This window comes from Hoplias malabaricus, chromosome 6 (genome assembly GCF_029633855.1).
Source record: "Hoplias malabaricus isolate fHopMal1 chromosome 6, fHopMal1.hap1, whole genome shotgun sequence".
Lineage (NCBI taxonomy): Eukaryota > Metazoa > Chordata > Actinopteri > Characiformes > Erythrinidae > Hoplias > Hoplias malabaricus.
This window is the reverse complement of record NC_089805.1, coordinates 45,709,541-45,736,466: the sequence shown is the minus strand read 5'-3', so window position 1 is coordinate 45,736,466 and position 26,926 is coordinate 45,709,541. Positions and strand designations below refer to the sequence as shown.

The window sequence follows — 26,926 nt, the reverse complement described above, 5'->3', positions numbered from 1 at the left end:
CCCCCCCTTTACAGAAATGCTCCTATTTGTTAATGACTAAAGACAAAGACAAAAATGCCGTGTTTTGATTAGGACGTAATTGCTGTTTTTTTTTGTTTTGGTGAGCAATACAAGTTTTAAATAGAAGCACTAAGGAATTAAAGCACCCTTTAAAACACTACATGTTTTAATTGAAACATTACAGGGGACTGCATTATTACTTCTGGATCAGCTTATATTCCTTATATGCTATAAATCAAATCTTAGTGCTGATTTAATGCATCTCTTTTCCACAATATCATTATTATCAGCCTTTTAGTAATTAATAGCGGATCTAGTTTAAACATTAATCAAATAACAGTGATTATTAAACTGAACGTTCTTCCTGATGCAAATATTTTTTATCTTCAATTCATACACACTATTAGGCCTTAAAATATTTTTGTTTTTATCCAGGTTTTTCAGGCTTGGCAATTGCTGCTGTTCTTAGCTCATGCTAATTCCAAATGTTTATAACAGTTTGGGACTGATGGGGTACAGAATTAGAAATTAATTAGTTTATATTAGAGATTACAGAACTATTCCACAAGATTTGGGATGGGTGTGTAATTATATAGAGTGGCATGCTAATTTGTGGTTATTAGCTTTAATTTCTAGCTGCATTAGCCTTATATCCTCTGAAAAACTGATTCAACTCAGTTAATCAAAATGTAGCCAAGAAAAGATAGAAATGTATCGTAGTTCATGCTGAGCATTTAATCTTTAGCCATGCTAATTGTAAATTATTTACAGCGCTAACGAAGTGATGTTAGCTTATAGCAGTTTAAAGCTAAATTAGCTAAATTAACACACAAATGTTAAATAAAACAGCCCAATTTCAGTCTCCATGCCTATCTGTATTAAAAGAAGCGTTTGGTGAATTAAAAATAATTTACTAACTTTCTGTCCCACAATATTGTGTATGTTTGTTAGCTATTAGCTTTATAGCCTCAGTTGTATAAGAAGGCCAGGCGCCAACCCTGTTTAATGACATTATTTTTTGCACACAACTAAAATGCACTTAAAATAAAACAGTGTGTCTTTGGCATGTTCTAGTGCAGTCTAGAACTCCTGCAGTGTGTTTGTGTAGTTCTGATTTGATGGAGTGTCCCTTTAACTGTATGTGGTTGGGGTTTCCCTAATGCAGGATTGCAGAAAGAGAGAGAACAGCTCTGCGACACACACACCGCATTACTGCAGATCCTCCTACAGCTCCTCCCCCCCTTGCACACACACACACCACATTACTGCAGTTCATCCTACAGCTCCTCCTACATCAGATACGTCACTCTCTTTCACACACAGTCTGGTTTGACTATACTTGTAAGGAATCCCATAGACCTCTGTATATTATGCACCAAGTCATGTAACACTACCCCTCCACCTAACGCTAACCCTAATCCTGGCGCTCTATATCTATAAATAAACCCAACATTAATCTTTATTTATGTATCTATCCATTCATTTATACATTTGTCTTCTGTTAGTGCTTCATCGTGATCAGTGGCAAGTCCAGAGTCCACCCAGAATCACGGGGTTAAAGGCAGGAACAAACCCTGCCCAAGGCACCAGTCCATCACAGGGTTAGGGTTAGCTTTACCTGACTGTAACATTAATCACTAAACCTAGTAGCTACACATTAATCTAAACCTAAACCCAAACCAAAACCTAGTAACTCAACATTAAACTAAAACCTAACCTCAGTAACTAATCCTAAACCTAGTAAAAACACATTAATCTAAACCTTAATCTAAACCTAACCTCAGTAACTAAACCAAAAACTTGTAACTGCATATTAATCTAAGCCTTAAGCTAACCCAAAACCTAACCCTAATAACTACACATTAATCTAAACCCAAAAATAAACCTAATGTCAGGAACCTAAACCTAAACTTCAACATAAACCTCAGTAATTAACCTTAATCGAATCTTAAACCTAACCCCAGTAACCAAACTATAAATGTAACCGCTACAAATTAAATTTCAACTTTAACTTCAGTAACTTAAACATAACCTTACCTTTAACAACCTAAACTTAAACCTAAACCTAAACTTACCTTTAACAACCTAAACCTAACCTTACCTTTAACAACCTAAACTTAAACCTAAACCTAACCTTACCTTTAACAACCTAAACCTAACCTTACCTTTAACAACCTAAACTTAAACCTAAACCCAACCTTACCTTTAACAACCTAAACTTAAACCTAAACCTAACCTTACCTTTAACAACCTAAACCCAAACTTACCTTTAACAACCTAAACTTAAACCTAAACCTAACCTTACCTTTAACAACCTAAACTTAAACCTAAACCTAAACTTACCTTTAACAACCTAAACCTAACCTTACCTTTAACAACCTAAACTTAAACCTAAACCTAACCTTACCTTTAACAACCTAAACTTAAACCTAAACCTAACCTTACCTTTAACAACCTAAACCTAACCTTACCTTTAACAACCTAAACCCAACCTTACCTTTAACAACCTAAACTTAAACCTAAACCTAACATTACCTTTAACAACCTAAACCTAACCTTACCTTTAACAACCTAAACCCAAACTTAACTTTAACAACCTAAACTTAAACCTAAACCTAACCTTACCTTTAACAACCTAAACTTAAACCTAAACCTAAACTTACCTTTAACAACCTAAACCTAACCTTACCTTTAACAACCTAAACTTAAACCTAAACCTAACCTTACCTTTAACAACCTAAACCTAACCTTACCTTTAACAACCTAAACTTAAACCTAAACCCAACCTTACCTTTAACAACCTAAACTTAAACCTAAACCTAACCTTACCTTTAAAAACCTAAACCTAACCTTACCTTTAACAACCTAAACCCAAACTTACCTTTAACAACCTAAACCCAAACTTACCTTTAACAACCTAAACTTAAACGTAAACCTAAACTTACCTTTAACAACCTAAACCTAACCTTACCTTTAACAACCTAAACTTAAACCTAAACCTAACCTTACCTTTAACAACCTAAACCCAACCTTACCTTTAACAACCTAAACCCAAACTTACCTTTAACAACCTAAACTTAAACCTAAACCTAAACTTACCTTTAACAACCTAAACCTAACCTTACCTTTAACAACCTAAACTTAAACCTAAACCTAACCTTACCTTTAACAACCTAAACTTAAACCTAAACCTAACCTTACCTTTAACAACCTAAACCTAACCTTACCTTTAACAACCTAAACCCAAACTTACCTTTAACAACCTAAACTTAAACCTAAACCTAACCTTACCTTTAACAACCTAAACCCAACCTTACCTTTAACAACCTAAACTTAAACCTAAACCTAACCTTACCTTTAACAACCTAAACCTAACCTTACCTTTAACAACCTAAACCTAAACTTACCTTTAACAACCTAAACTTAAACCTAAACCTAACCTTACCTTTAACAACCTAAACTTAAACCTAAACCTAACCTTACCTTTAACAACCTAAACCTAACCTTACCTTTAACAACCTAAACCCAACCTTACCTTTAACAACCTAAACCTAACCCTATCTCTAACAACCTAAGCCTAAACCTAAACCTAGACCTAACCCTATCTCTAACAACCTAAGCCTAAACCTAAACCTAGACCTAACCCTATCTCTAACAACCTAAACCTAAACTTAACCTTAACTTTAACAACCTAAACCTAAACACAAGCTTATCTTCAATAATTAAATCTTGCACTGATTTCAAGTTAAATCTAAGCTTTTCCTCAATAAACTTAAACCTAAGCTTATACTGAATTACCTAAGATCTACCCCTAAGATTAATCTTAGCAACCAAAACTTAATCTTAAACCTAAACCCACCCATCCTCCTGTACAATTTCTCAATGAGTCCCAGTAGAGTAGAGAAAAAATGTGAGGAAATGTGTTCCAAGTGTCTGTCATTGTGAGGACACTGGGTCCTCACAAGGGCAGAGAGACAAGTACACACAGAGACACACACACACAGAGGAGGAGGAGGAGTGAGAGAGAGAGAGAGAGAGAGAATGAGCGGAGGAGTGTGTATAGAAGAGCGCTGACTGGGCTTTAACAGGAAAAGCCGGCCATGGGGAACGCTCAGAAGAAAGCTCCAGGAAAAGAAGAAGAGAAAGGGTCCCAGCACTCCGGGATCGGGACTCCCAAGGCCAAGCGCAACTCCAGGTCCCAAGAGCCACCAGGGAATCTGCCCCAGGCCAACGGGACCCCTGGTGGGGGGCAGGAAGGACCAGGAGTTTGCCCCATGGCGGCTGAGACAGGGGCAGAAGACAGAGGAGCTCTGGACGCCCTCTCGGGAGCCCTGCCCCCCCGACTGTCCCGGATTAAAAACGAGGGAAACATGCTCTTTAGGAACGGACAGTTCGCTGACGCTCTGGAGAAATACACACAGGCTATAGAGGGCTGTGAATCAGAGGGTGAGTCCTTTAAAGATATAGCTCAAATACACTTAAATATACTCACATACTGATAAATACAATTTAATATACTCCAATAAACCTAAATATACTCACATACTGATAAATATACTCAGATAACTCTAAATATACTCATATACACTGATTAAATACACTTTAATATACTCAGATAAATCTAAATATACTCACATACTGATAAATATACTTTGATATACTCAGATAACTCTAAATATACTCATACACTGATAAATACACTTTAATATACTCAGATAAATCTAAATATACTCACATACTGATAAATACACTTAAATATATTTGGATAAATCTAAATATGCTCATACTGATTAATACACTACTATACTCAGATAAATCTAAATATACTCATATACACTGATAAATACACTTTAATATACTCAGATAAATCTAAAGCTACACACATACTGATAAATACATTTAAATATGCTTAAATAAATCTAAATATACTCGCATACTGATAAATACACTTTAATATACTCAGATAAATCTAAATATACTCACATACTGATGAATACACTTTAATGTAGTCAGATAAATCTAAATATACTCATATACTGATAAATACACTTTAATATACTCTAATAAACCTAAATATACTAATAAACTGATAAATACACTTAAATATACTCAGATAAATATAAATATACTCATATACTGATGAATACACTTTAATATACTCAGATAAATCTAAATATACTGATAAATACATTAAATATACACATATAATTCTAAATATAATCACATACTGATGAATTCACTTTAATATACTCAGATAAATCTAAATATACTCATATACTGATGAATACACTTTAATATACTCAGATAAATCTAAATATACTGATAAATACATTAAATATACACAGATAATTCTAAATATACTCACATACTGATGAATTCGCTTTAATATACTCAGATAAATCTAAATATACTGATAAATACATTAAATATACACATATAATTCTAAATATAATCACATACTGATGAATTCACTTTAATATACTCATATAAATCTAAATATACTCATATACTGATGAATACACTTTAATATACTCAGATAAATCTAAATATACTGATAACTACACTTAAATATACTCCGATAAATCTAAATATACTCACATACTGATGGATACACTTAAATATACTCGGATAAATCTAAATATGCTCATACTGATTAATACACTACTATACTCAGATAAATCTAAATATACTCATATACACTGATAAATACACTTTAATATACTCAGATAAATCTAAAGCTACACACATACTGATAAATACATTTAAATATGCTTAAATAAATCTAAATATACTCGCATACTGATAAATACACTTTAATATACTCAGATAAATCTAAATATACTCACATACTGATGAATACACTTTAATGTAGTCAGATAAATCTAAATATACTCATATACTGATAAATACACTTTAATATACTCTAATAAACCTAAATATACTAATAAACTGATAAATACACTTAAATATACTCAGATAAATATAAATATACTCATATACTGATGAATACACTTTAATATACTCAGATAAATCTAAATATACTGATAAATACATTAAATATACACATATAATTCTAAATATAATCACATACTGATGAATTCACTTTAATATACTCAGATAAATCTAAATATACTCATATACTGATGAATACACTTTAATATACTCAGATAAATCTAAATATACTGATAAATACATTAAATATACACAGATAATTCTAAATATACTCACATACTGATGAATTCGCTTTAATATACTCAGATAAATCTAAATATACTGATAAATACATTAAATATACACATATAATTCTAAATATAATCACATACTGATGAATTCACTTTAATATACTCATATAAATCTAAATATACTCATATACTGATGAATACACTTTAATATACTCAGATAAATCTAAATATACTGATAACTACACTTAAATATACTCCGATAAATCTAAATATACTCACATACTGATGAATACACTTTAATATACTCAGATAAATCTAAATATACTGATAAATACACGTAAATATACTCAGATACATCTAAATATGCTCACATACTGATAAATACAGTTAAATATACTCAGATAAATCTAAATATACTCACATACTGATGAATACACTTTAATATACTCAGATAAATCTAAATATACTCATATACACTGATAAATACACTTTAATATACTCGGATAAATCTAAATATACTCACATACTGATGAATACACTTTAATATACTCTGATAAGTCTAAATATACTCATATACACTGATAAATACACTTTAATACACTCAGATAAGTACACTTTAATATACTCAGATAAATCTAAATATACTCATATACACTGAAAAATACATTTTAATATACTCAGATAAATCTAAATATACTCACATACTGATGAATACACTTAGATATACTCAGATAAATCTAAATATACTCATATACCGATGAATACACTTTAATACACTCAGATGAATCTAAATATACTCATATACTGATAAGTGCACTTAAATATACTCAGATAAATCTAAATATACTCATATACTGATAAATAAATAAAAATCACCAGTAACCACTAGATTCATAAAGCTTTCTCTTTATCTACACACTGTGCAGTGTTTGTGGAGAGCTTTATCCAGGAGTTCATTATTAAGTTTTTCTTTAATAAAGTTGCTTTGCCTCTTCAGCGAATCAAGAATCACCTGTGTCATGGACAAAGAAATTGCCATTGAGTTGCCCTTACAGATATTTTGAAGAGAGACCAGCTTTATCACGAGTCATATAAATTTCTAGACACTTTTCCCTCCTCAGATATGTTATTTTAGGTGCAGAATTTCCAGAATAAAGGGTTTTGTGAGGTTTACGGACGTTGCATTGACCAGATCACTAGCTGCTCTCTCTACACGGCTCTGCTTGCTCCAGTATCCATACAGGGTGGTGCCCAAAATTAATCAGTGTCCTATTCACTATATACTTCACTACATGGTGAGCAATGTCGGGAGTAGAGTAGCGGGCCGTTTGGACACACCTCACCTTGTATGTGATGAAAGTACATTGGGGCGATTCCTCCCAGAACCAACTGAGAATGAACTGAAGGCTCTGCAGCTCGGAAAATAGAGCCTTAACATGAGAGTTTATGAGAGGAGCCTGGGGCAATTTTCCACCATCTTGAAATGCCCATAAACAGGCAGGACTGTACGGAATAAAACCTATTTTGACTGTGATACTTAGAGGTGGGACAAATCTTCAGGCAGAGCTTGGTTAATACACAGCCATGGGTTTTTACTGTGGTAGAATAAATGAAAGAACATGTCCTCCCTTTCCCTTTTGGTGGTGCGTCGCCCCTGTGTTGTGACATAGAGATTCGTGATAGACAATGAGTATTTAAATACTCTTAAATACTCAAAATATATTCACAACCACAGAAAACACACTGAAACACACTCAACACACACCCAGGCAACTGAAGGCTGGGGAAGAAAGAGTGAGATTAAATATACAGTTAAAACACATTACTAATTTACACAGAAAACACTCTTTTACTCTCCTTATGCACCCAGTATCCATTCAATACACTCTGTACACACTGATTCTCCTGGACCAGTCCAGTCTTACGCAGTGGGAGATATTTTTAGCTTCAGAGAGGAGTGGAGTCGTCGATATGAAGAGGAATCACTGCAGGAGTCTGTGGACACGGGGTTCACGCCCAGCTCAGAGAGACCCCTGCAGCAGGTCTGAGAACCCTGTCTCCACTGCTAGCGCTGCTGTTAGGCCCTGATGTGCTGTGTGTCACCTACAGTCACTGGACTGAATGATGAGCTGACAGCCTTTAAGGAGAATGAGCCTCTGCTGAGGGACTTAAAGGGCCCATATGTTAGGAAACGGAATCCATTTCACAAAAGTGCTTTAAAATGCAGAACTATTCCGGACTGAGCTCATTTACTTGTGTCAGTGTTAAAGTCACAGTCTGGGAAGAGGAGAGGCTGGAGAGTGGTGAAGATGAAAAGTCAGAAATGTACGGTACTGGCCCTTTAACACTTCTGCTGTGGTGAAAGGGTGTGTGTGAAAATGTTTAGCGGCAGGATTTGGGTTGATGTGGTTGAGACATGCCTTTCATTGCTTTCAGTATTATGTTGAAACTCTACTTTAGCTTTCTGTGTGTGTGTGTTCCAGATACATATCACGTGGGAGCCAAAGTCTGGTGACACACTCACACTGTGGTGATTTGCAATGCTTATGAGAACAAAATCATAGCCCTGTGACTTAAACCAATGCTGAGAATAAGAACCTGTTGTAAGTTTAGGGCATGGTTTCGGGGTTGGGTCAGTCTCGCTGTAGTTAGGACCTGGGTGAGGGTAAAGGTACGTTTTTTGAAAGGTACGTCAGTGAACTGAAACAATCCTGAGACAAGGCTCCACTGACCACACAGGAGCACTTTGTAGTTCTGAGCTTACAGACTGTAGTCCAGCTGTTGCTCTGCATACTTTGGGACCCCCACAGAGCAGGTGTGATGTGGTGGTGGATCATTCTCAGCGCTGCAGTGACACTGACGTGGTGGTGGTGTGTTAGTGTGTGTTGTGCTGGTGTAGAGTGGATCAGACACAGCAGTGCTGCTGGAGTTTTTAAACCCTGTGTCCACTCTCTGTCCACTCTGTGAGACACTCCTCCCTCGTTGGTCCACCTTGTAGATGTAAAGTCAGAGACAGTAGCTCATCTGTCGCTGCACAGTGTGTGTCGCTCGTCCTCTAGTCCTCCTCCAAAACACATCGGCAGTGTGTTCTGAACTACTCCCTGTCATAGTTTTCTGTGAGGAGATTTTAGAGGAAGATGTCTGGTTCCTTTCACCTCCACTGTCCTCACGGTGTAAGTGTCCCTTTAATGGAGCCTTTCTCACCAAACAAAATCACACCTCACTCTCCATCACATGTTCACATGTCAACCCTTTCATTTCCCCTTTAATGTGCTTATGTATTTGGGCTGTGTTGTTAATGTGTGTGTGTGTGTGGTTTTCTGACAGGTATTGACAGTCCAGAGGATTTGTCTATTTTATACTCGAACAGAGCGGCCTGCTACCTCAAAGATGGGAACAGTACAGACTGCATTCAGGACTGCACCAGGTTACTACACACACACACACACTCACATGTATACATGGCTTGTGCTGTAGTGGGTGAATTACAACTATTTTACACCGCTTGTGTAATCTCTACAACAAAATGAAATGCGATGCTCGGGAGCAGCTGCACATGAGCCCAAGGTCACTGTGCTCAATGCCAAGTGTGGGCTGGAGGTGTATAACCCTTCCCCAGCACTGGACTGTGGAACTGTGGATCTGTGTTCTCCAGGGTGATGGAGCTAAATTTCCAATGCCTCTGAGATGAGCTGGTGTTCGTGATCCAGAACTGATGAAGTTATAGTGACTGAACACCATCAAATCCTCACAGCAGTGTTCCAACCTCTAGTGACAAGCCTTCTCAGAGTAGAGCAGGAGGACAAAGTTCCTCTTAATGCTTGTTGTTTCAGAAGATACATGGTTACGTTAAAGCAGGAGGACTCTTTCTCTTTCTGTGTGTGTGTGTGTGAGAGAGAGAGAGAGAGAGAGAGAGAGAGAGAGAGAGATTAGAAGACAGCACAATTAGCCGATCTAAAAGCAGCCTCACCTCCAGACTGTCCAGTGTCATTAGGAGCCTCTTCACCAGAGCAGAGCTCCAGCACACGACGCTGAGACTCTCACGCAGCTAAAGGCCCACAGCACGGACCACTCACTTTTACACTTTTCCACAAACTCTCATTGGTCACCTGCAGGAAACAAACCACGTCTCTCTAAAGTGGATCTATCTGTGTCTATAAATAGACTCATATTTATTGTCTTTGCTCAGCACAAGCACAAGGCTAGGAAATGCAGTTAGCATCTACCAGACGTGCAGATATTAACTGTGTAAAGGCCAAAGAGTGAAATCAGTGTGTGTGTGTGTGTGTGTGTGTGTAGACATGTGTCTATGATACAACAAGATACAAACATCTGTGTAAATATAGTGGAGAATTAAAAATGTAACTGAGAATGTAAGTGAAATATGAAGTGGATATTTACAGTGTGATGATATTATACAGAATAATTATAGAGAATGTGTACATCCTGAATATACACAACAAATACACAGTAAATGTATTTCCGATAAATCTAAATATACTCATATACTGATACACTTATATATACAGTACATTTACACATATAATGATACACATATATACACTTAAATATACTTATATATACTCCCCAAAAAGTCACATGTCAAAACGTTGAAGAGTTTTATTTCTGTGGTCACCTCATGTAGAAAAACCACCAGTAACCACTAGATTCTTAAAGCGTTCTCTTTATCTACACTCTGTACAGAATACAGAATAATTATATAGAATAATAATTATATAGAATATGTACATCCTGAATATACACAATAAATACACAGTTTGTGTAAATGCTAGATAATGCTAACTTCCTTGATGGAGGTTAAAGCACTGAGTGTAAATCAGATTTGTGAGATTTTATTCAGCGTAAAAATAGGTTTTAAAGCATTTTTATGTAATGTATAAATGTAATTCAAATTTCAAACATTCTCCAAAAACATTATTTTGTCATTTGACGATGACTGTGTGTCGTGTTAAAAATAACAATTCTCACTTAATTCAACAAAAAATAACCTGAAAACGTGAAGGAGTGTGAAGAGTTTATGAGCTCCATCAGAAGAAAAGAAGAGAAAAGAAGACGGTGATGGGTTTGTTCTGTTCTTGGGGAGAGTATCGGACCCAGAAGTACGTGTGAGTGTGGGTTTAGACGATTCACAAATGGAGATTTCAGTGCTTGTGTATGTTGTGAATGTAACAATCATTCATTCATTCACTGTCTGTAACTGTTCAGGGTCACGGTGGGTCCGGAGTCTACCCAGAATCACTGGGCACGAGGCGGGAACACACCCTGGAGGGGGCGCCAGTCCTTCACAGGGCATGAATGTAACATATTAATACATATTCATTAATAATCAATACATCTTTTAATACGACACAGAGTTCCCATAAAATCACAAAGAAAGTGAGAATCTTTAATTACATCTACACACTACAAAAATGTCGAGTCGTTCTTGTGTATACAGTCGTTTGTGGTTTAGCTCCGCCCACTCAGGCTGAAGTTATAAGGGGTGTTTCAGCTCGGACTGCTTCCACAAAACAGACCGTTTATGTGCAAACAGTGTTCATGTAAAAATAGATTCGGATGGGTTTTGGAGCATAAACAAGTGTCGTAAGTGGTTTAATGGTGACCTCTGGCTCATGTGCAGCTGCTCCAGAGCCTCCCTGGTATTTACTGGTCAGTGACTTTATAAGGAGATTATGCAAACTGTTTGTATAAAGCAACGGGTGCAGCTTAAATTAACTGGATTCACTCAAGGTTTCCACAAACATTTGGACGTATAGATCGTGTCATACATCTGTATTTACAGAGTCCACATTTCTGTACACACCTCTATCTTCAGAAATATATTCTATATTATATGCATTCTCAATATAATTATTATTTATTTATTATTTATTATTATTGTTACGATATAAAATGAAAATACACTCATCCCCACACTGAACCCCTGCAGCTAAATTTGTTTGTTATCATTGTGTCTTTAAAGGGATGGGTTCTGAATGGATGTTACCTGCTAATCCCTTTGTGTGCGTGCGTGCGTGTGTGTGCGTGCGTGTGTGTGTGTGTGTGAGGTCACTGCAGGGCTCTCACAGATTAATCCTGATCCTCTCTCTCTCTCACACATCCCATTATCATACAGAGCTCTGGAGCTCCGCCCCTTTTCCCTGAAGCCCCTCCTCCGCAGGGCCATGGCCTACGAGACTCTGGAGCGTTACAGGAAGGCCTACGTCGATTACAAAACAGTTCTGCAGATAGACGTCAGTGTACAGGCCGCTCATGACAGTATACACAGGTAACACACACACACAGCCAATAATAATAGGGAAAAAAGGCAAAAATTAAAGGACACATATGAAATATCCCTGGTGCAGCGCCTGTGTGGACCTGGACCTGGACGTGGGGCTCGTGGGGTTTGGACTGAAGCAGGTCCCGGACGTTTCACTAAGAACCAGAACTGTGTTCCATTGTGGAGAAGAGGGACAGAGTGTCCCCTTTATATTTTCACAGTTTACCAATTGAACCTTAAATGCAGCAAATCTAAACGATGTTTGGAGACGTTGTGTGGTTCGTTTTACTGGTGTTTAGTGGTGGGCTGAAAAAGAGCTTCATTAAAACTGGGCTCAGACGAGGGATGAGACGCTGTAATAAAGAGTACTTAAAATAGCCAGGTTCTTCACTGACTCTTCAGTCATTATACTGACACCTAGTGGCCTGGCTGTGTCTGAGATTACCACCCATTGTGGGAGACCCACTCTATGGAGCACAAACTTGTGCAGGAACAACAGAGCTGTTAGAGTCTTTATCTCAGATAAGTGGCACGTTACAGAATAAATGACCACATCCATGAATATGCTACGCTCCTTTAAGACGCTGAAGAAGAGGTGCTCTGAGGTCCTGTGATTGTTTAATGGCTGTGGCTGAGGACGGAGATGCAGTAAATGAGGAAGTGCTGAGGTGGACGGCTGAGTGTAAACTAAGTTGTATAAAGTGCTGTTTCTCGTCAGGATCACAAAGCTGCTGATCGAAGAGGACGGTCCGGACTGGAGAGAGAAACTCCCCCAGATCCCTGTGGTTCCACTGTCAGCTCAGCAGCACCACAGAGAAGAACCGAGTTCGGAGGTTCTCCAGGCCCGAGCAGCTAGAGCACAACAGGAGAAAGGTCTGTTACAAACACACGACACAAACAGCTCCGACCTGGAGTCGGTTCATTACTTTTGAAATCACAATTTGAAGGAGTGCACTTTTAATATCAATCAATATTCACTGTTGTTTGTGCATGAGGAGGAGTCTGTGTCCAAATACAGTCATAGTCTATGGAAGTCATGTTGTTTCTGCAGTGGCATCATGTCCATAATAAAGAATCCTAGAAGTGAGGCTGAGAAGTGACATTTTAGATAAAATAATACACACTGGGCATGACACCTTTGTTCATTCATTCATAACCTTTATCCAGTTCAGGGCGGCAGTGGGTCCAGAGCTTACCTGGAATCACTGGGCGCAAGGCAGGAATACACCCTGGAGGGGGCGCCAGTCCTTCACAGGGCAACACACATTCACACACACAAAATCGTCTGTGAAACTTTTTTGAGTTATGTCACATCGTATGGGAATCAGATTTTGTGCCAAAAAAAATGTAAACATCAAAGAAATAAGCCCTTTCACTCAGTCTGCTGCTCTCTCCCTCACACTGCTGCTCTTTCACTCACACTGCCGCGCTCTCGTTCATGCTGCTGCTCTCTCGCTCACACTGCTGCTCTCCCTCACGCTGCTGCGCTTTCACGCTGCTGCTCTTGTTCATGCTGCTGCTCTCTCCCTCACACTGCTGCGCTTTCACTCACGCTGCTGCTCTTGTTCATGCTGCTGCTCTCTCCCTCACACTGCTGCGCTTTCACTCACGCTGCTGCTCTTGTTCATGCTGCTGCTTTCACTCACACTGCTGCTCTCGTTCACGCTGCTGCTCTTTCCCTCACACTGCTGCTCTTTCCCTCACACTGCTGCTCTTTCCCTCACACTGCCGCTCTCTCGTTCACGCTGCCGCTCTCGTTCACGCTGCCGCTCTCGTTCACGCTGCCGCTCTTTCACTCACAATGCCGCTCTCTCGTTCACGCTGCTGCTCTTTCACTCACACTGCTGCTCTCTCGTTCATGCTGCTGCTCTCTTGCTCACACTGCTGCTCTTTCACTCACACTGCTTCTCTCTTGCTCACACTGCTGTGCTTTCACTCACATTGCTGCTCTCTGCAGCTCAAACAAAAACGTCTTCTTCTAGTTTTGAAGCTGTTCTCACACGTGAGCTGAGCCTTTATAACCAGTGTTCTCACGCACGCGTTCAGACGTCCGTAACCCACTCTAAACTGGTTATAATAGATTAAATACAGAATCGAACAGAATATAGACTTACTGTCGCTCCACAGCAGGACGTCTGTGTTCAGCTTCACCTCGTGGCCTAAAGGTAGAAACTCAAACTCAGCACCAAGGGAATGCAGAGCATCAGTGATTACTGCTGTGGCTTTTCTAAACGATGCTCTGTTATTAAGGTCTTCTAATGACTTTGCTGCTGGCCTTTATTTTCTCTTCTTCCTTGATGATGATCATAGCCACTTTACTTTACTTACTGATGTCTCACACACACACACACCACAGAAATATTTAACAAGATATTACTGACATCAAACCCCTCTGGTTTTCTAATTAGACACAGTCTCTGACGAGCTGTAAAACACAGCCAGTGGTGTAGATTTGATCCTGTCATTGGTGGGGACCTCTGAATCTACCCCCACACTGCACTCATTAGTGAACTTGACTTTAAATTACTTACACATTTCTTTGAAAAAAAGCTCCTAAAGTCCACCTTCTTCTTTTTCTGCTGCCCTCCTCACTCTCTTCTGACCCCACGTTTCCCCTGAGTCTTTCACAGTAAGTCTCTCTTGTGACTGGAACGTTGTGTTCTGTCGCTGCTAACAACCAAACGTAGCTCCAGAGTCTCACGTGACCAGCAGGGAAAGGCTCAGCCAATCACACTGGCCCTATGTTACAGGGAGGAAGGGCTCGAGTAGAGAATGATTTAACCCTTTCTGCACCTCTAGGTTAATGAGACGTTTACAGATCATTGGTGGGGGACAGTTCAGTAATCGGTGGATATTGGGGTGGACACGTCCCCTCCGTCCGTGCCGATACTACGCCCTTGAACCCAGCTACTGTTGTACACCTAAGAAAATATTAAAACACTTTCCCAAGATTCATTACACAATATAAGATGTGGAAGTCCACAACTACCCTCTGAATAAAGTGTGTCCAGTGTAAAAACACCAAGAATGTGACTTTTAAAAATCACTATAAAAAACTTCCCTTGAAAATCGAGATAATGATTTAATTAGAGCTCATTAAACAGCTCAGTTTGAGGAGTGTGTGACACACAGACAGTGAGCGTAGAGTGCCCACCTGTCGACCAGCGCAGTGTCAGAAACTGTGCCCTATTCACTGTACACTGCACGGTTTTGGGGTTCTCCATGTTGCAGTGTCTGAAAAACATACTGAACAACTCTCAGTGCACTCAAACAATCCCACAATGCACTACAAAGTGTAGAACCCATGTACACTAGCTGACATTACTGGATAGTGGATACTCATAATGCACTGCACTGTTTGGAAGCTTCTGTGACATTCATTTCAACTATAACGTTAGGTCTTCTAACACTACAGTGCTCCAACCCCTAAATAATGACAGAGAAGTCAGTGAATGGACAGTAAATGTGGCATTTTGTCTAAAATTCTAGCTGTTCCCACAACTGTGGCTAACGTTACTAATAAATACATACTAATAAAGTTTTAAAGAAAATGTTTTAGTCTAATCTTCAAATAAAATATCCTTTGAACATTAGACTAAAACGTTTTCTTTAAAACTTTATTAGAACATTTGGGGTAACGTTAGCCAAAGTTGTGGGAACATTCCCTGCTAGCTGGGAACCCAGTGGCTGTAAACTCATAGTGTTTGTTAGCTAGTTAGCCTTTTAGCTTTAATGCTAAAGCTGATATGTCACTGAACTGTTTTGAATTAGCGTGTTTGTACAGACATAAATGAACTAGCATCTGCTCGCTAATGGAAACTGGTCAATGGACGAGGTGTTTGTCTTCCTCTTCTGCAGTAGTCAGGGTTTATTTTGATTTGTCTCCTGTATGAGTTCAGTGTGTGTTTGCCTTCTGTTCTAAACACACAGAGAGAGGCATTTAAACCAGTTTACACACACACACACACACACACAAACAAACACACACACACACACAAACAAATACACATGCAAACACAGACAAACACAGCGTCTGTCAGCTGAATGTTTAATGTGTAATTGAAGCAGCTGTTGTGCGTAATGGAACGAGGGGCTCAGGTTACCTTTAGCCTTGTGGTGGAAGAAGTATTGTGTGTGTGTGTGTGTGTGTGTCCTCTATCAGAGAGGATTATATCCAAAACAGTGACTGATGGATATCTTTACTCAGATATAAAAACTCATCAAACATCTTATCGTCTGCTTTGTTGTCCCTGAATGGACCCGTTTAGGCTCCATAGAGCGGGTCTCCCACATGGGGGTGGTCATGTTTACAACAGGTTTAGTGCAGGACCCCTGATTCAGGCCTCTATATGTCAGTGTAACGGCTGGTTCCTAACGTGAAGCAGGAGCAGTGGAGAGAATGACTGGCTGCACCTTTTTTACGATACATAAAAATTAATGGCGGTCTAAAAAGCTTTCAGCGCACAGCTGTGTGTCAGGAGCTGAGAACTCTCGTGTTAAAGGGTCTCTGCACTTACACTTCAACTCAGTCACAGTGTCACAGTCTGCAAATGTGAACTCTCTCTCTCTCTCTCTCTCTCTCCATTCTCCTCTTTCTCTGCTCCTTTCTCCCCTTCTCTGTCTTTCTGTCCTCTCTCTTTCCATCTTACTCTACTTTCTTTCTCTTGTCTTTATTCTTTCTTTCTCTTTCTCTCCTTTTTTTATTCTCTCCTTCTCTGTCTTTCTGTCCTCTCTCTCTCCATCTTACACTACTTTCTCTCTTTGTCATCTTTATTCTTTCTTTCTCTTTCTCTCCTTTCTTTTTTATTCTTTCTCTCTTTGTGTCTTTCTTTACTTTTTCTCTCTACAGTCTCTTTCCCTCAGTTTTTTTCTTTCTCTTTCTCTCGTACCCCTCTCTCGACCTCCCCTCTGTCTTTATCTTTCAAAGTATCTTAATTGGTGACTGCTATGAGAACGACTGCCAAAGCATTGCAACAGGAAACAATAACAACAAAAAATATAAATAAAAAATGAATAAAAGCAACACAAAATTAGTGTAAATAAAGATAATAATTAAAGGTTTTGGCAAAACAGTGACATCCACTGGGCAGTGAGGGGGCTGCACGCTCCCAGAATCATCTCTAATTTCTGCAGGTCTGTAAGTGTCTGTCTGTCTCTCTCTCTCTCTCTCTCTCTCTCTCTCTCTCTCTCTCTCTCTCTACCGCTCTCTCTCTTCTCTCTCTCTCTCTCTCTCTCTCTCGCTCTCCTCTCTCTCTATCTCTCTCTCCTCTCTCTCGTCTCTCTCTCTCTCTCTCTCTCCTCTCTCTCTCTCTCTCGCTCTCCTCTCTCTCTCTATCTCTCTCTCTCTCTCCTCTCTCTTCTCTCTACCTCTCTCTTTCTCTCTCTTCTCTCTCTCCTCTCTCTCTCTCGTCTCTCTCTCTCGCTCTCTCTCTCTCGCTCTCCTCTCTCTCTCTCTATCTCTCTCTCTCTCCTCTCTCTTTCTCTCTCTTCTCTCTCTCCTCTCTCTCTCTCGTCTCTCTCTCTCGCTCTCTCTCTCTCTACCTCTCTCTCTCTCTCTCTCTCTTCTCTCTCTCTCTCTCTCTCTCTCGCTCTCCTCTCTCTCTCTATCTCTCTCTCTCTCTCCGTTCTCTTCTCTCTACCTCTCTCTTTCTCTCTCTTCTCTCTCTCCTCTCTCTCTCTCGTCTCTCTCTCTCGCTCTCTCTCTCTCTCTCCTCTCTCTCTCTCTCTCTCTCTCCTCTCTCTCTCTCTCTCTCTCTCCTCTCTCTCTCTCTCTCTCTCCTCTCTCTCTCTCGTCTCTCTCTCTCGCTCTCTCTCTCTCTCTCTCCTCTCTCTCTCTCTCTCTCTCTCTCTCTCTCTCTCTCTCTCTCTCTCTCTCTCTCTCTCTCTCTCTCCAGCGCGGGTGGCGGAGGCTCGTTTCACGCTGCTGAAGCAGGAGGGGAATGAGTTGGTGAAGAAAGGACAGTTTCAGAGTGCGATGGAGAAATACAGCGAGTGTCTCAAACTCAAACCCACAGAGTGCTCCATCTACACCAACAGGTACCAGCAGCGGGGGCTGGGGCCATGGATCAGTACATAATGTCTTATATATATTATATTATTCATCATAGAACATAAATAAACAGTTTTCTGTCTTGAAGAGGGGCGCGATTAAGGAAAATAATTATTTCTACATTTATTTGTTTCTGAATTTCTGTCTGATTTTGACGTAGAAATGTGGAGAAACAGATTTATCCAAATAAACGCTGACGTACAGGGAAATAGACATAGATTCAAAACATGTTTAAATAAAACGAATAAGACTTTTACTTCTACTTTTACTTTTACCTCTGTCATAACGACTCCAGGCTCAGCACACCAGAAAATACACTGTGTAACTACACTATGTAATTCCTGGAGAAAGGTAGGAGCCAACTCCCTCCTTGATTTAAGGACGGTGTAAAATTGAATTATACTCTACAAGTGTAGGGGGAGCCCAGGAGGAAAAATACCAACTCTACCTACTGTTACTTTAATTATACCCTGTTTATTTCTGCTTCAAACGACGGAGTGACATTACTGGCCACACACAGAGCTCCTCTCGGCCAATCACAGTGCAGGGATTGTTGAGGGTATGTGTGGGTATAGGGGGAATAGGAGGTTTTCAGCTGCTCAGTGTTGTGGGAGCCCTGATCACACCTGTCTTACACCCAGAGGAGAGCATCGTAACACAGTTCATCACAGAACCTTTAAATATCACGGAGCATTCTCTCATTTTAAAATTCTTCACACGCTCCGTTTCATCTCCGGGACTTTTATTATGCTTTTATATTTAACAAAGTTGAATAATGAAAGGTTACAGAGATCCCCCTCTCCTTCTGGAGAAGAGAGTGTAGTGAAGCTTTAGGGAACACAACTGGACTCTAACACCACTGCTGTACCTTTAAAGGGACATTTACACAGCACCTCTACTGCATCATTATTCTGAGAGTGTACAGTAAATCACAACCTCAGGGATAAAGGAGAAACGCTGAAGTCAGTGATGACATCACTCCATTACCCCACCTTCAGCCCAGACTCATTACAGAGTGTTAATGAAGGAGCAGGTGCAGGGTCTGTTTCTGCTCGGATCAGCGTCTAAACCTGCTGAGTCCCTTTAGGAATGAGACCATTTCACTCAGCCCCACCCCCCCTTCCTCCTCCTCCTCTGGGACCCTGCTCACATCATGTTTCTGTTCCTTCTGAGTGAAGTATAGGGCACATCCTGTAGAGAGCGCTGTTCTGAGTGTAACACACTGCTGCTGCTCTGGGGTGAAGTCACTGAGAACGAGGCCTGCACAAAACGTCAGCGCACGTTTTATACTTAGTTTTTTTTTTTAAATAAACAAAATAAACAGAAACTGTGCAGAACATAAGTGGCATCACAACAGAAATTCATTCATTCATTCATTCATTCATTCTTCATTCCTACTTCAATTCAGTTTATTAAGTAAACACTTAATAATGGTGGTTTGATGATGGAGTGTGTGTGTGTGTGAATGGTAATAATGTATGTCTAATGTATTTCAGTATGTATATGAATGAGAAAATGAATGACTGAGTGAGTGAGTGAGTGAGTGAGTGAGGGTGTATGTCTGTGTGAGTATATAAGTTGGCATGTGTGTGTTAGTGTGTGTATGTGAGTGTGTAAATGTGTAAGTGTGTGTGTGTGTGTGTATGAGTGAGTGAGTGAGTGACTCCTAATCTGTGCTACACCACTGTGTGTGTTATGAGACACATGAGCTGTTTAACCCATAGCTCTGCAGTGTGTGTGTGTGTGTGTGTGTGTAAATGTGTAACAGTGTGTGTGTGTGTATGAGTGAGAGAGTGAGTGAGTGGCTCCTAATCTATGCTACACCATGGTGTGTGTTATGAGACACAGCAGCTGTTTAACCCCTGGCTCTGCGGTGTGTGTGTGTGTGTGTGTGTTTCCAGAGCGCTGTGTTTCCTGAGACTGGATCGATATGAAGAAGCGAAGCAGGACTGTGACTCTGCGCTGGAGATAGAACCCACCAATAAGAAAGCGTTCTACAGACGAGCCCTCGCCCACAAAGGCCTGAAGGTGAGGGGGGTTACCTTAGAGGGATGTTTGGAGACAGCCGTGTGTTCTGTAGGTTTTCTGTGGAATAGTAGAAGAGTGAGAGGGTGAATGGGGCACTGGTGGCAGTTGCAGCACTAGGCAGGTGTCGATAGTTTTCACTAAGTGCTCTGTGCCAGAATCTCTGAGCAGTCTGTGTTTCTCCACTGACAAAATAACCAGAGAGTGCTGCTGTCACCATTCATTCATTTATTCATTCTTTCATTTATTCATCTTCTTTGAGCACCATAATCCGGGTTGTGGTGGGTCTGGAGCCTTCCTGGAATCACTGGGCCACAAGAACACACCCTGGACATAGTGTCAGTACATAACAGGGTATCTCACACATACATGCACACACACACAACCACACACACACACCCCTGTGGACACTCATAAACCTGAATCCTGTGGACAGTGTCACACATTCACACACTCACCCAGTCTCTCACACACTCACACACTCACACCCGGAGGAAACCCACGCAGACACAGGGAGAACACACCACACTCCTCACAGACAGTCACCCGGAGGAAACCCACGCAGACACAGAGAGAACACACCACACTCCTCACAGACAGTCACCCGGAGGAAACCCACGCAGACACAGGGAGAACACACCACACTCCTCACAGACAGTCACCCGGAGGAAACCCACGCAGACACAGGAAGAACACACCACACTCCTCACAGACAGTCACCCGGAGGAAACCCACGCAGACACAGGGAGAACACACCACACTCCTCACAGACAGTCACCCGGAGGAAACCCACGCAGACACAGGGAGAACACACCACACTCCTCACAGACAGTCACCCGGAGGAAACCCACGCAGACACGGGGAGAACACACCACACTCCTCACAGACAGTCACCCGGAGGAAACCCACGCAGACACAGGGAGAACACACCACACTCCTCACAGACAGTCACCCGGAGGAAACCCACGCAGACACAGGGAGAACACACCACACTCCTCACAGACAGTCACCCGGAGAAAACCCACGCAGACACAGAGAGAAGACACCACACTCCTCACAGACAGTGTCCTGAGGAGAGGAGTGCACCCAGGACCCGAGACCCTGCAGTGCTCCAAGATGAAAATGAAAACTGTAAACAAATGTCTCTACCTGACCCACTGTAATGAACTGATGACTGTGTGTTTTATCTGCTGCAGGACTATCTCTCTTCCAGCACCGACCTGCAGGAAGTTCTGCAGCTGGACCCCAATGTTCGGGAGGCTGAACAGGAGCTGCAGGAGGTCACGGTTCTGCTGAGGGAGAGTCTGCTCACTGCTCAGGGTAAACACAGTGTTTCATGAGTCTGAAACGTCTGTGAGGTGCAGGAAACGTCTTTGCTGTTGTTTTTGTTGTTGTTAAATGATCAGGTTTAAATACACACTGGAGCATGCTTCAGTCTCATTCCGGAAATGGTTTAGACGTTATTATATGCATCATTTCCCACTTCCCTTCGGTCCGGGCGAGGGGGCAGCAGTGATGAGATGGAGCAGATACAGGGCCTGGGTTACCCCCCATTTCAGTTTTAATGAGACTCCTGATTGACTTCGGCCTGAAACACCGTGAACTGAACCTGGTGTTTTCCCTAATCTCACCCTCGTCATAATCCACAACATCGATTGTAAAACTTGGTTCCACTTGGAATTTCATTGTTAAATGATGTTCATTAGTAACTGCAGTGCATCACAGGAAGTGCTGGGGGCAGAATCAGCCAAAGCTTCCGGGCGCACAGCACACAGTGTAAACAGATGGTGTTTATCGAGGCTGTAGAAAAGTGCTGCTTTAGTCACATTTCCTTTTTAACAACAAACAAATCATCTCCAGAAAAAGAGAACTCATTCTCTTCAGAATTCCACCTTAAACGGTGCAGCGGGTTAAAAGTTGTCGCTTTGTTCCACCTTAAATCATGCAGCACCTCGGTATTCCACTTCTGCTTTACATGCTGCTGTAACTCCATTTGAGGGCTTTCCCTCCACCTTTAACTGTGAAGACGTTCTGAGACTCTCCGTCTTAAAGGAACACTAGGTCATGTTTGAGTTTTTTTGCTCCTGGAGCTCCCTCTAGTGTAATTCATTTTGACAGCACTGTACTGAAATCAAGACAGGGGAGGTTACCTACCCTCCTCCAAAAGTTACATAGTGCAGTTTCTGCAGTGCTGAGCCCACAATAGTGACAACAGAAGCTTGATTCTCCCTGTTATTGGTCAGTGAAGGATCACAATGATTTTGATGCTGTACATTTTAGTTAAAAATATTGCATAGTGTTCCTTTAAACAGTGCTCAATATCACTCAATAATACTGCTGCCCCTAAGTGCCACCTTAAATGGCAATGTCCTTTGTGCAGTTGTGAAGTAAACATGGCTCTAAAAAAGGGGCCTTAATTTTGTTTTTGTAGCAAATATCTCCCAAAAAAAAAGGAGGATTACCCAATTACTGTTAAACTACTACAATCACTACAGTCTTAATCTCACAAAATGACTTAAAGGGGACATTTACGATTGTGGGGTACGCAATTCTCTGTGTTGTTTACATTCAGGATCTCCCCGTCTTTTAAACTAGGGTGACCAGACGTCCTCTGTTTTAGACTTAAAAAAATGTCCGGGCGGAATTTCACAAACGTCCGGCATTTTGTTTTTCTAGAGCTTACATAGAACTTCGAGAAGCTTCCTTCACAAACTAGTCCCGCCCTCCCCTACTCCGATTGGTTCGCTTGAGTGAGAAGTGGGCGTGGTGAAGTAGCCTAAAATCTTCTGATTGGACGGTCTGACTGTAGAGCTACCGTTATTGGTCGATAACCTTCTCTGTAAACATTTAATTGGTCAGTCTGCACGTCAGTAGTCCTTGTTTACGTCAGGCAAAGCTCATGTACCTACCCTCATCTCGAGGAGCTATGCCGAAACGGAAATGTAAGTTCTCAGATGAATTAAAAAAGAAATTCCCATGTTTTGTGTAGAAAATAACTTGTAACGCACCTAAAAGCACACATAGGTTCAGCTAAGAATACAACGGCAGCGAGGGGCGAGAGCTCATCACCCCCCCCCGCCCCCCAGAGACGTGTCCTCTTTTTCACTGTCTCAGATCTGGTCACCCTATTTAAGGTGGAACGTGAGTTTGAGGGAGACAAATGACTGTTGTTAGTTGGTGTCTGATGTGTTTATTCACTGTCTGAATCACCACAGGAGCTCATGTGTAACTGTAGGTGTTTAGTTTGTAGCTCTGTCGCTAATGTAGTTAGCCGTCTCCTGAGTTTAGAGACATTTCCACCTTAAAAGAACAGCAAAAATAAGTCAGTGTCACCCCCCTATGGAGCAGGAATAGAGCCACATCCTCATTTTGGTGTGTGCTTTTCAACATTTGGAGTCCTCTCTGTGGTCCAAATAAAATTGTAAATGTCACCTTTAAAAGACAAAAAGCAAGAAAACAAGGCTACATTCAGGTCTTTTTTTTTTGTTAAAACTTTAATCGACTACTCAAACGTAATGTAGGTTTTGGACGCCTGGGCGTGGAGCTGCGCTGTTTCAAGGACACGGGACATTTCTGTTTGTCTCTAATGGTTTAGTGGTGTTTTGTTTGAACAGTTCCCTGAAGCTCAGTGTCCTCTTCTCTCTCAGGTTGACACTGTTGGAAATTCTAAACGTGAGAAAGGAGAACTGGGAAGAAGAAGCCATCTTCCATCAGAGCGGGACTCGGTCAATCCACCAACAGCAGCAGCATCAGAAGAAGAGCAGGAGCTCCTGCCCAAAGCCAAACAGGGATCATGAGGAGAACCCATCAAGAACTTTTCATTCGCTTCAGCAGCACCTTGTTCCTCACAGAGTTTCTGAGAGAGCAGCGAAGAACTGGCTAAAGAACTGACCCCTGAGCAGCTGCTGGACATCAGCAAACCCCCACCCCACACCGGCGCAGTGTAGATGCATGGCGACTCTGCCCCCTGTTGGCTGTAGCTTTGAATTACCTTCCCCAGAGAGTCCTGCGGGAGTAGGAATACGTTTGGAGCCATGTACAAACCTCAGTTCCAGAAACATTCCAGGGCAGTTTCTGAAGTAGTTACTAAAACAGTGTCCCGTAAATTACGCTTGTTCTTCTATTAGAGTCAAAAAAACACACAGATATTAAAGGTTTTGCTTTATTCAGGTGGCTGTGTTCGGACAGATTCCTGACCTGACGCCTGCAGCATGCTGCAAAAATCTGGGAGCATGTTTACAGCCGTGTGGCTCCCTCCGGGCTCCCTGAGTCTGTGGGAGAAATGGGGCTGTAGACTGTGAAACACTGCAACACTTTGCTGTCGTTTGTTGAGGAACTTTATTCTTTAACACTCAATGTATTTAATGATGTGAAGCAGCTCATGGAATTGGCTTATAATTCACTCACTCATTCACATACACACTTTCATACACATACTCACGAGTCACTCAGAAATCACTCCTACAAACCCATTAACAGACTCATAACTCACTCTCAAACATACTCACTCACATCAGTACACACATTTACTCACATAACTCAAACACTCATTCAAGAGTCATATACTTGCATACAAACTCATACATACTCATTCACAAACAAAATCACTCATTCACGAGTCATATATTTCCATACACACCCATTCACTCGCTCAGTATGAACTGCTCCACAAGGGGGTGCTATGGCGCCTGACTCTGACGTGTCCTTTTTTTTAACTTTTTTTTCTTCTTAGTGTTGATCCACGACCCGTCGTCACTCATAAAGGACTAGTACCTTTTAACCCAAGCAGCTGTTCCAGATGTTTTCCGCCCACAGCATCTCCTCCTGCTTTTATTGTCGTGTTACAGCATCACTTTCAGAATGAATATTTACTAAAAACCTGCACTGATTCTTACTTACGCGATGAAACAGATGTTATACTGACACCTAGTGGCCTGGAGCTGTCAGAGGTTCCGTATTTAACCGATTTAAAGATGGCCGCCTCCTTGTGGGCGACCCGCTGTATGAAGCATAAACCGGTTCATTCGGGGACGTCGGAGCAGATCGGCTCTTTATCCTGGTGCGAGTGGCACTCTGTAGAAAACAACGTTGTGCTGTTTGCTACAGTCGGGCGGTAGTGTTCGGTTTATAAAGTGTTTGAGTTGCATTTCATACACCGACCCAAACTGTGGAACTGAGGTTTGTGACCTGGTTTACTGAGAGGAAGAGGGATGTGCCTTCACCAGGAATCACCTCGGACAGAGTTCCCTCAGGCGCCGCCATCGTCTCAGATACAGCTCAGATACGTCTCACGCTTCCAGAATAAACAGTCAAATCGAAAGCAGGTTGTCCGTGGTGTGACAACAGCTGCTCAGCATGGGTCAGCAAGGACGTGAACGCAGAGAGACTGTACATGGAGACGAACGGATGAATTAAACGCTGAATGGCTTCTCTTTTAGGATGAGAATGACGTGCTGTAAATCTTGCAAAAATAAAAGAGCTTTCTAAACTACCTTCATGGGTTTCTCTGAAGCTGTAAATATGCCCCTCAACACACTCTCCCACTTGCATTCAGGGGGTGGGGGACACTATTATTGTGATTAATAAAGATCCTCTGTTCAGTGTGAGAGGAATAACACCACCTCAGTCCCTGTGTAATCTGCCTAGTAACAAGCAGCTGATTGGATGGCAGCAAGGTCTGAAATTCATTATTTAAAAAAAAGCCTGGATTCATTACATTGACTTAGTATTTCAAAGTGTACACACACACACACACACACATTAATCCAGACCCACTGTGATTGATCCTTCGTTTTTATTATTAATCTGAAAGACACAGAATGGAGGAACAACAAACTGTTTTCTTTTCCGTCTGGAACTCCAAAAAAGGCACCAAGAGTCAACACAGGTACAAAAATCCACCCGGAAAACAGAACCACGCTCCCGCCGCCAGGCGTCCGAGACCACCTCGACACACCGCTGCCCTCGGCCCATCAGAGGCTTTGAACTGAGCTGTGTCAGACCCGCGGGGGTCCGAGAGGGTCCGAACCCTTGAGTCGAGCAGACACTGAAATGACAGTGGTTAAATTAAAGGAGTGATCCAGCGCCTCCAGCTGAGTTTCACTGTCCTTCCTCCTCCGTACTTTCCTACCGTTACTGAAGCTCAGAGGAGGGGTCTGGATTAAGGTCAGCGGTGATCGATTGGGGGGGGGGGGTGGGGTGGGGGGGAGAGAGAGAGAGACACTGACTGTGTGGAGGGATGTCAGACTTTAATCAGCCTTCATTGTTGAGCTAATCACTGCATCCTTTCACACAAATCAAAGGGTTGGGGCAAGATCTCTCAACCGACCAGAAGGTGGCGCCAACACAAACTGTATCCAGAGTGTTTCCCCTGCCCCCCCGCCCCGA

The 26,926-nt window shown here is 41.3% G+C and overlaps 1 protein-coding gene across 1 annotated transcript; it reads left to right on the top strand.

The window, feature by feature from the left end:
• The first annotated feature begins 4,083 nt into the window (after nucleotides 1–4,083).
• On the top strand, nucleotides 4,084–26,134 carry spag1a (sperm associated antigen 1a). The gene is made up of 8 exons (XM_066674454.1): nucleotides 4,084–4,446; nucleotides 9,510–9,609; nucleotides 12,319–12,471; nucleotides 13,184–13,338; nucleotides 18,360–18,501; nucleotides 20,416–20,542; nucleotides 21,736–21,859; nucleotides 24,187–26,134. The coding sequence occupies exons 1-8, from the start codon at nucleotides 4,101–4,103 to the stop codon at nucleotides 24,189–24,191; spliced, it is 1,152 nt and encodes a 383-aa protein (XP_066530551.1). The 5' UTR covers nucleotides 4,084–4,100; the 3' UTR covers nucleotides 24,192–26,134.
• Nucleotides 26,135–26,926: the final 792 nt, after the last annotated feature.

Bases quoted from the DNA above. Each gene is read 5' to 3' on its own strand.
- spag1a (XM_066674454.1), top strand. From the start codon at position 4,101: ATGGGGAACGCTCAGAAGAAAGCTCCAGGAAAAGAAGAAGAGAAAGGG. The intron at 12,472-13,183 runs GTAACACACACA...GTTTCTCGTCAG, and splicing joins GCTCATGACAGTATACACAG to GATCACAAAGCTGCTGATCG. The intron at 18,502-20,415 runs GTACCAGCAGCG...GTGTGTTTCCAG, and splicing joins TGCTCCATCTACACCAACAG to AGCGCTGTGTTTCCTGAGAC.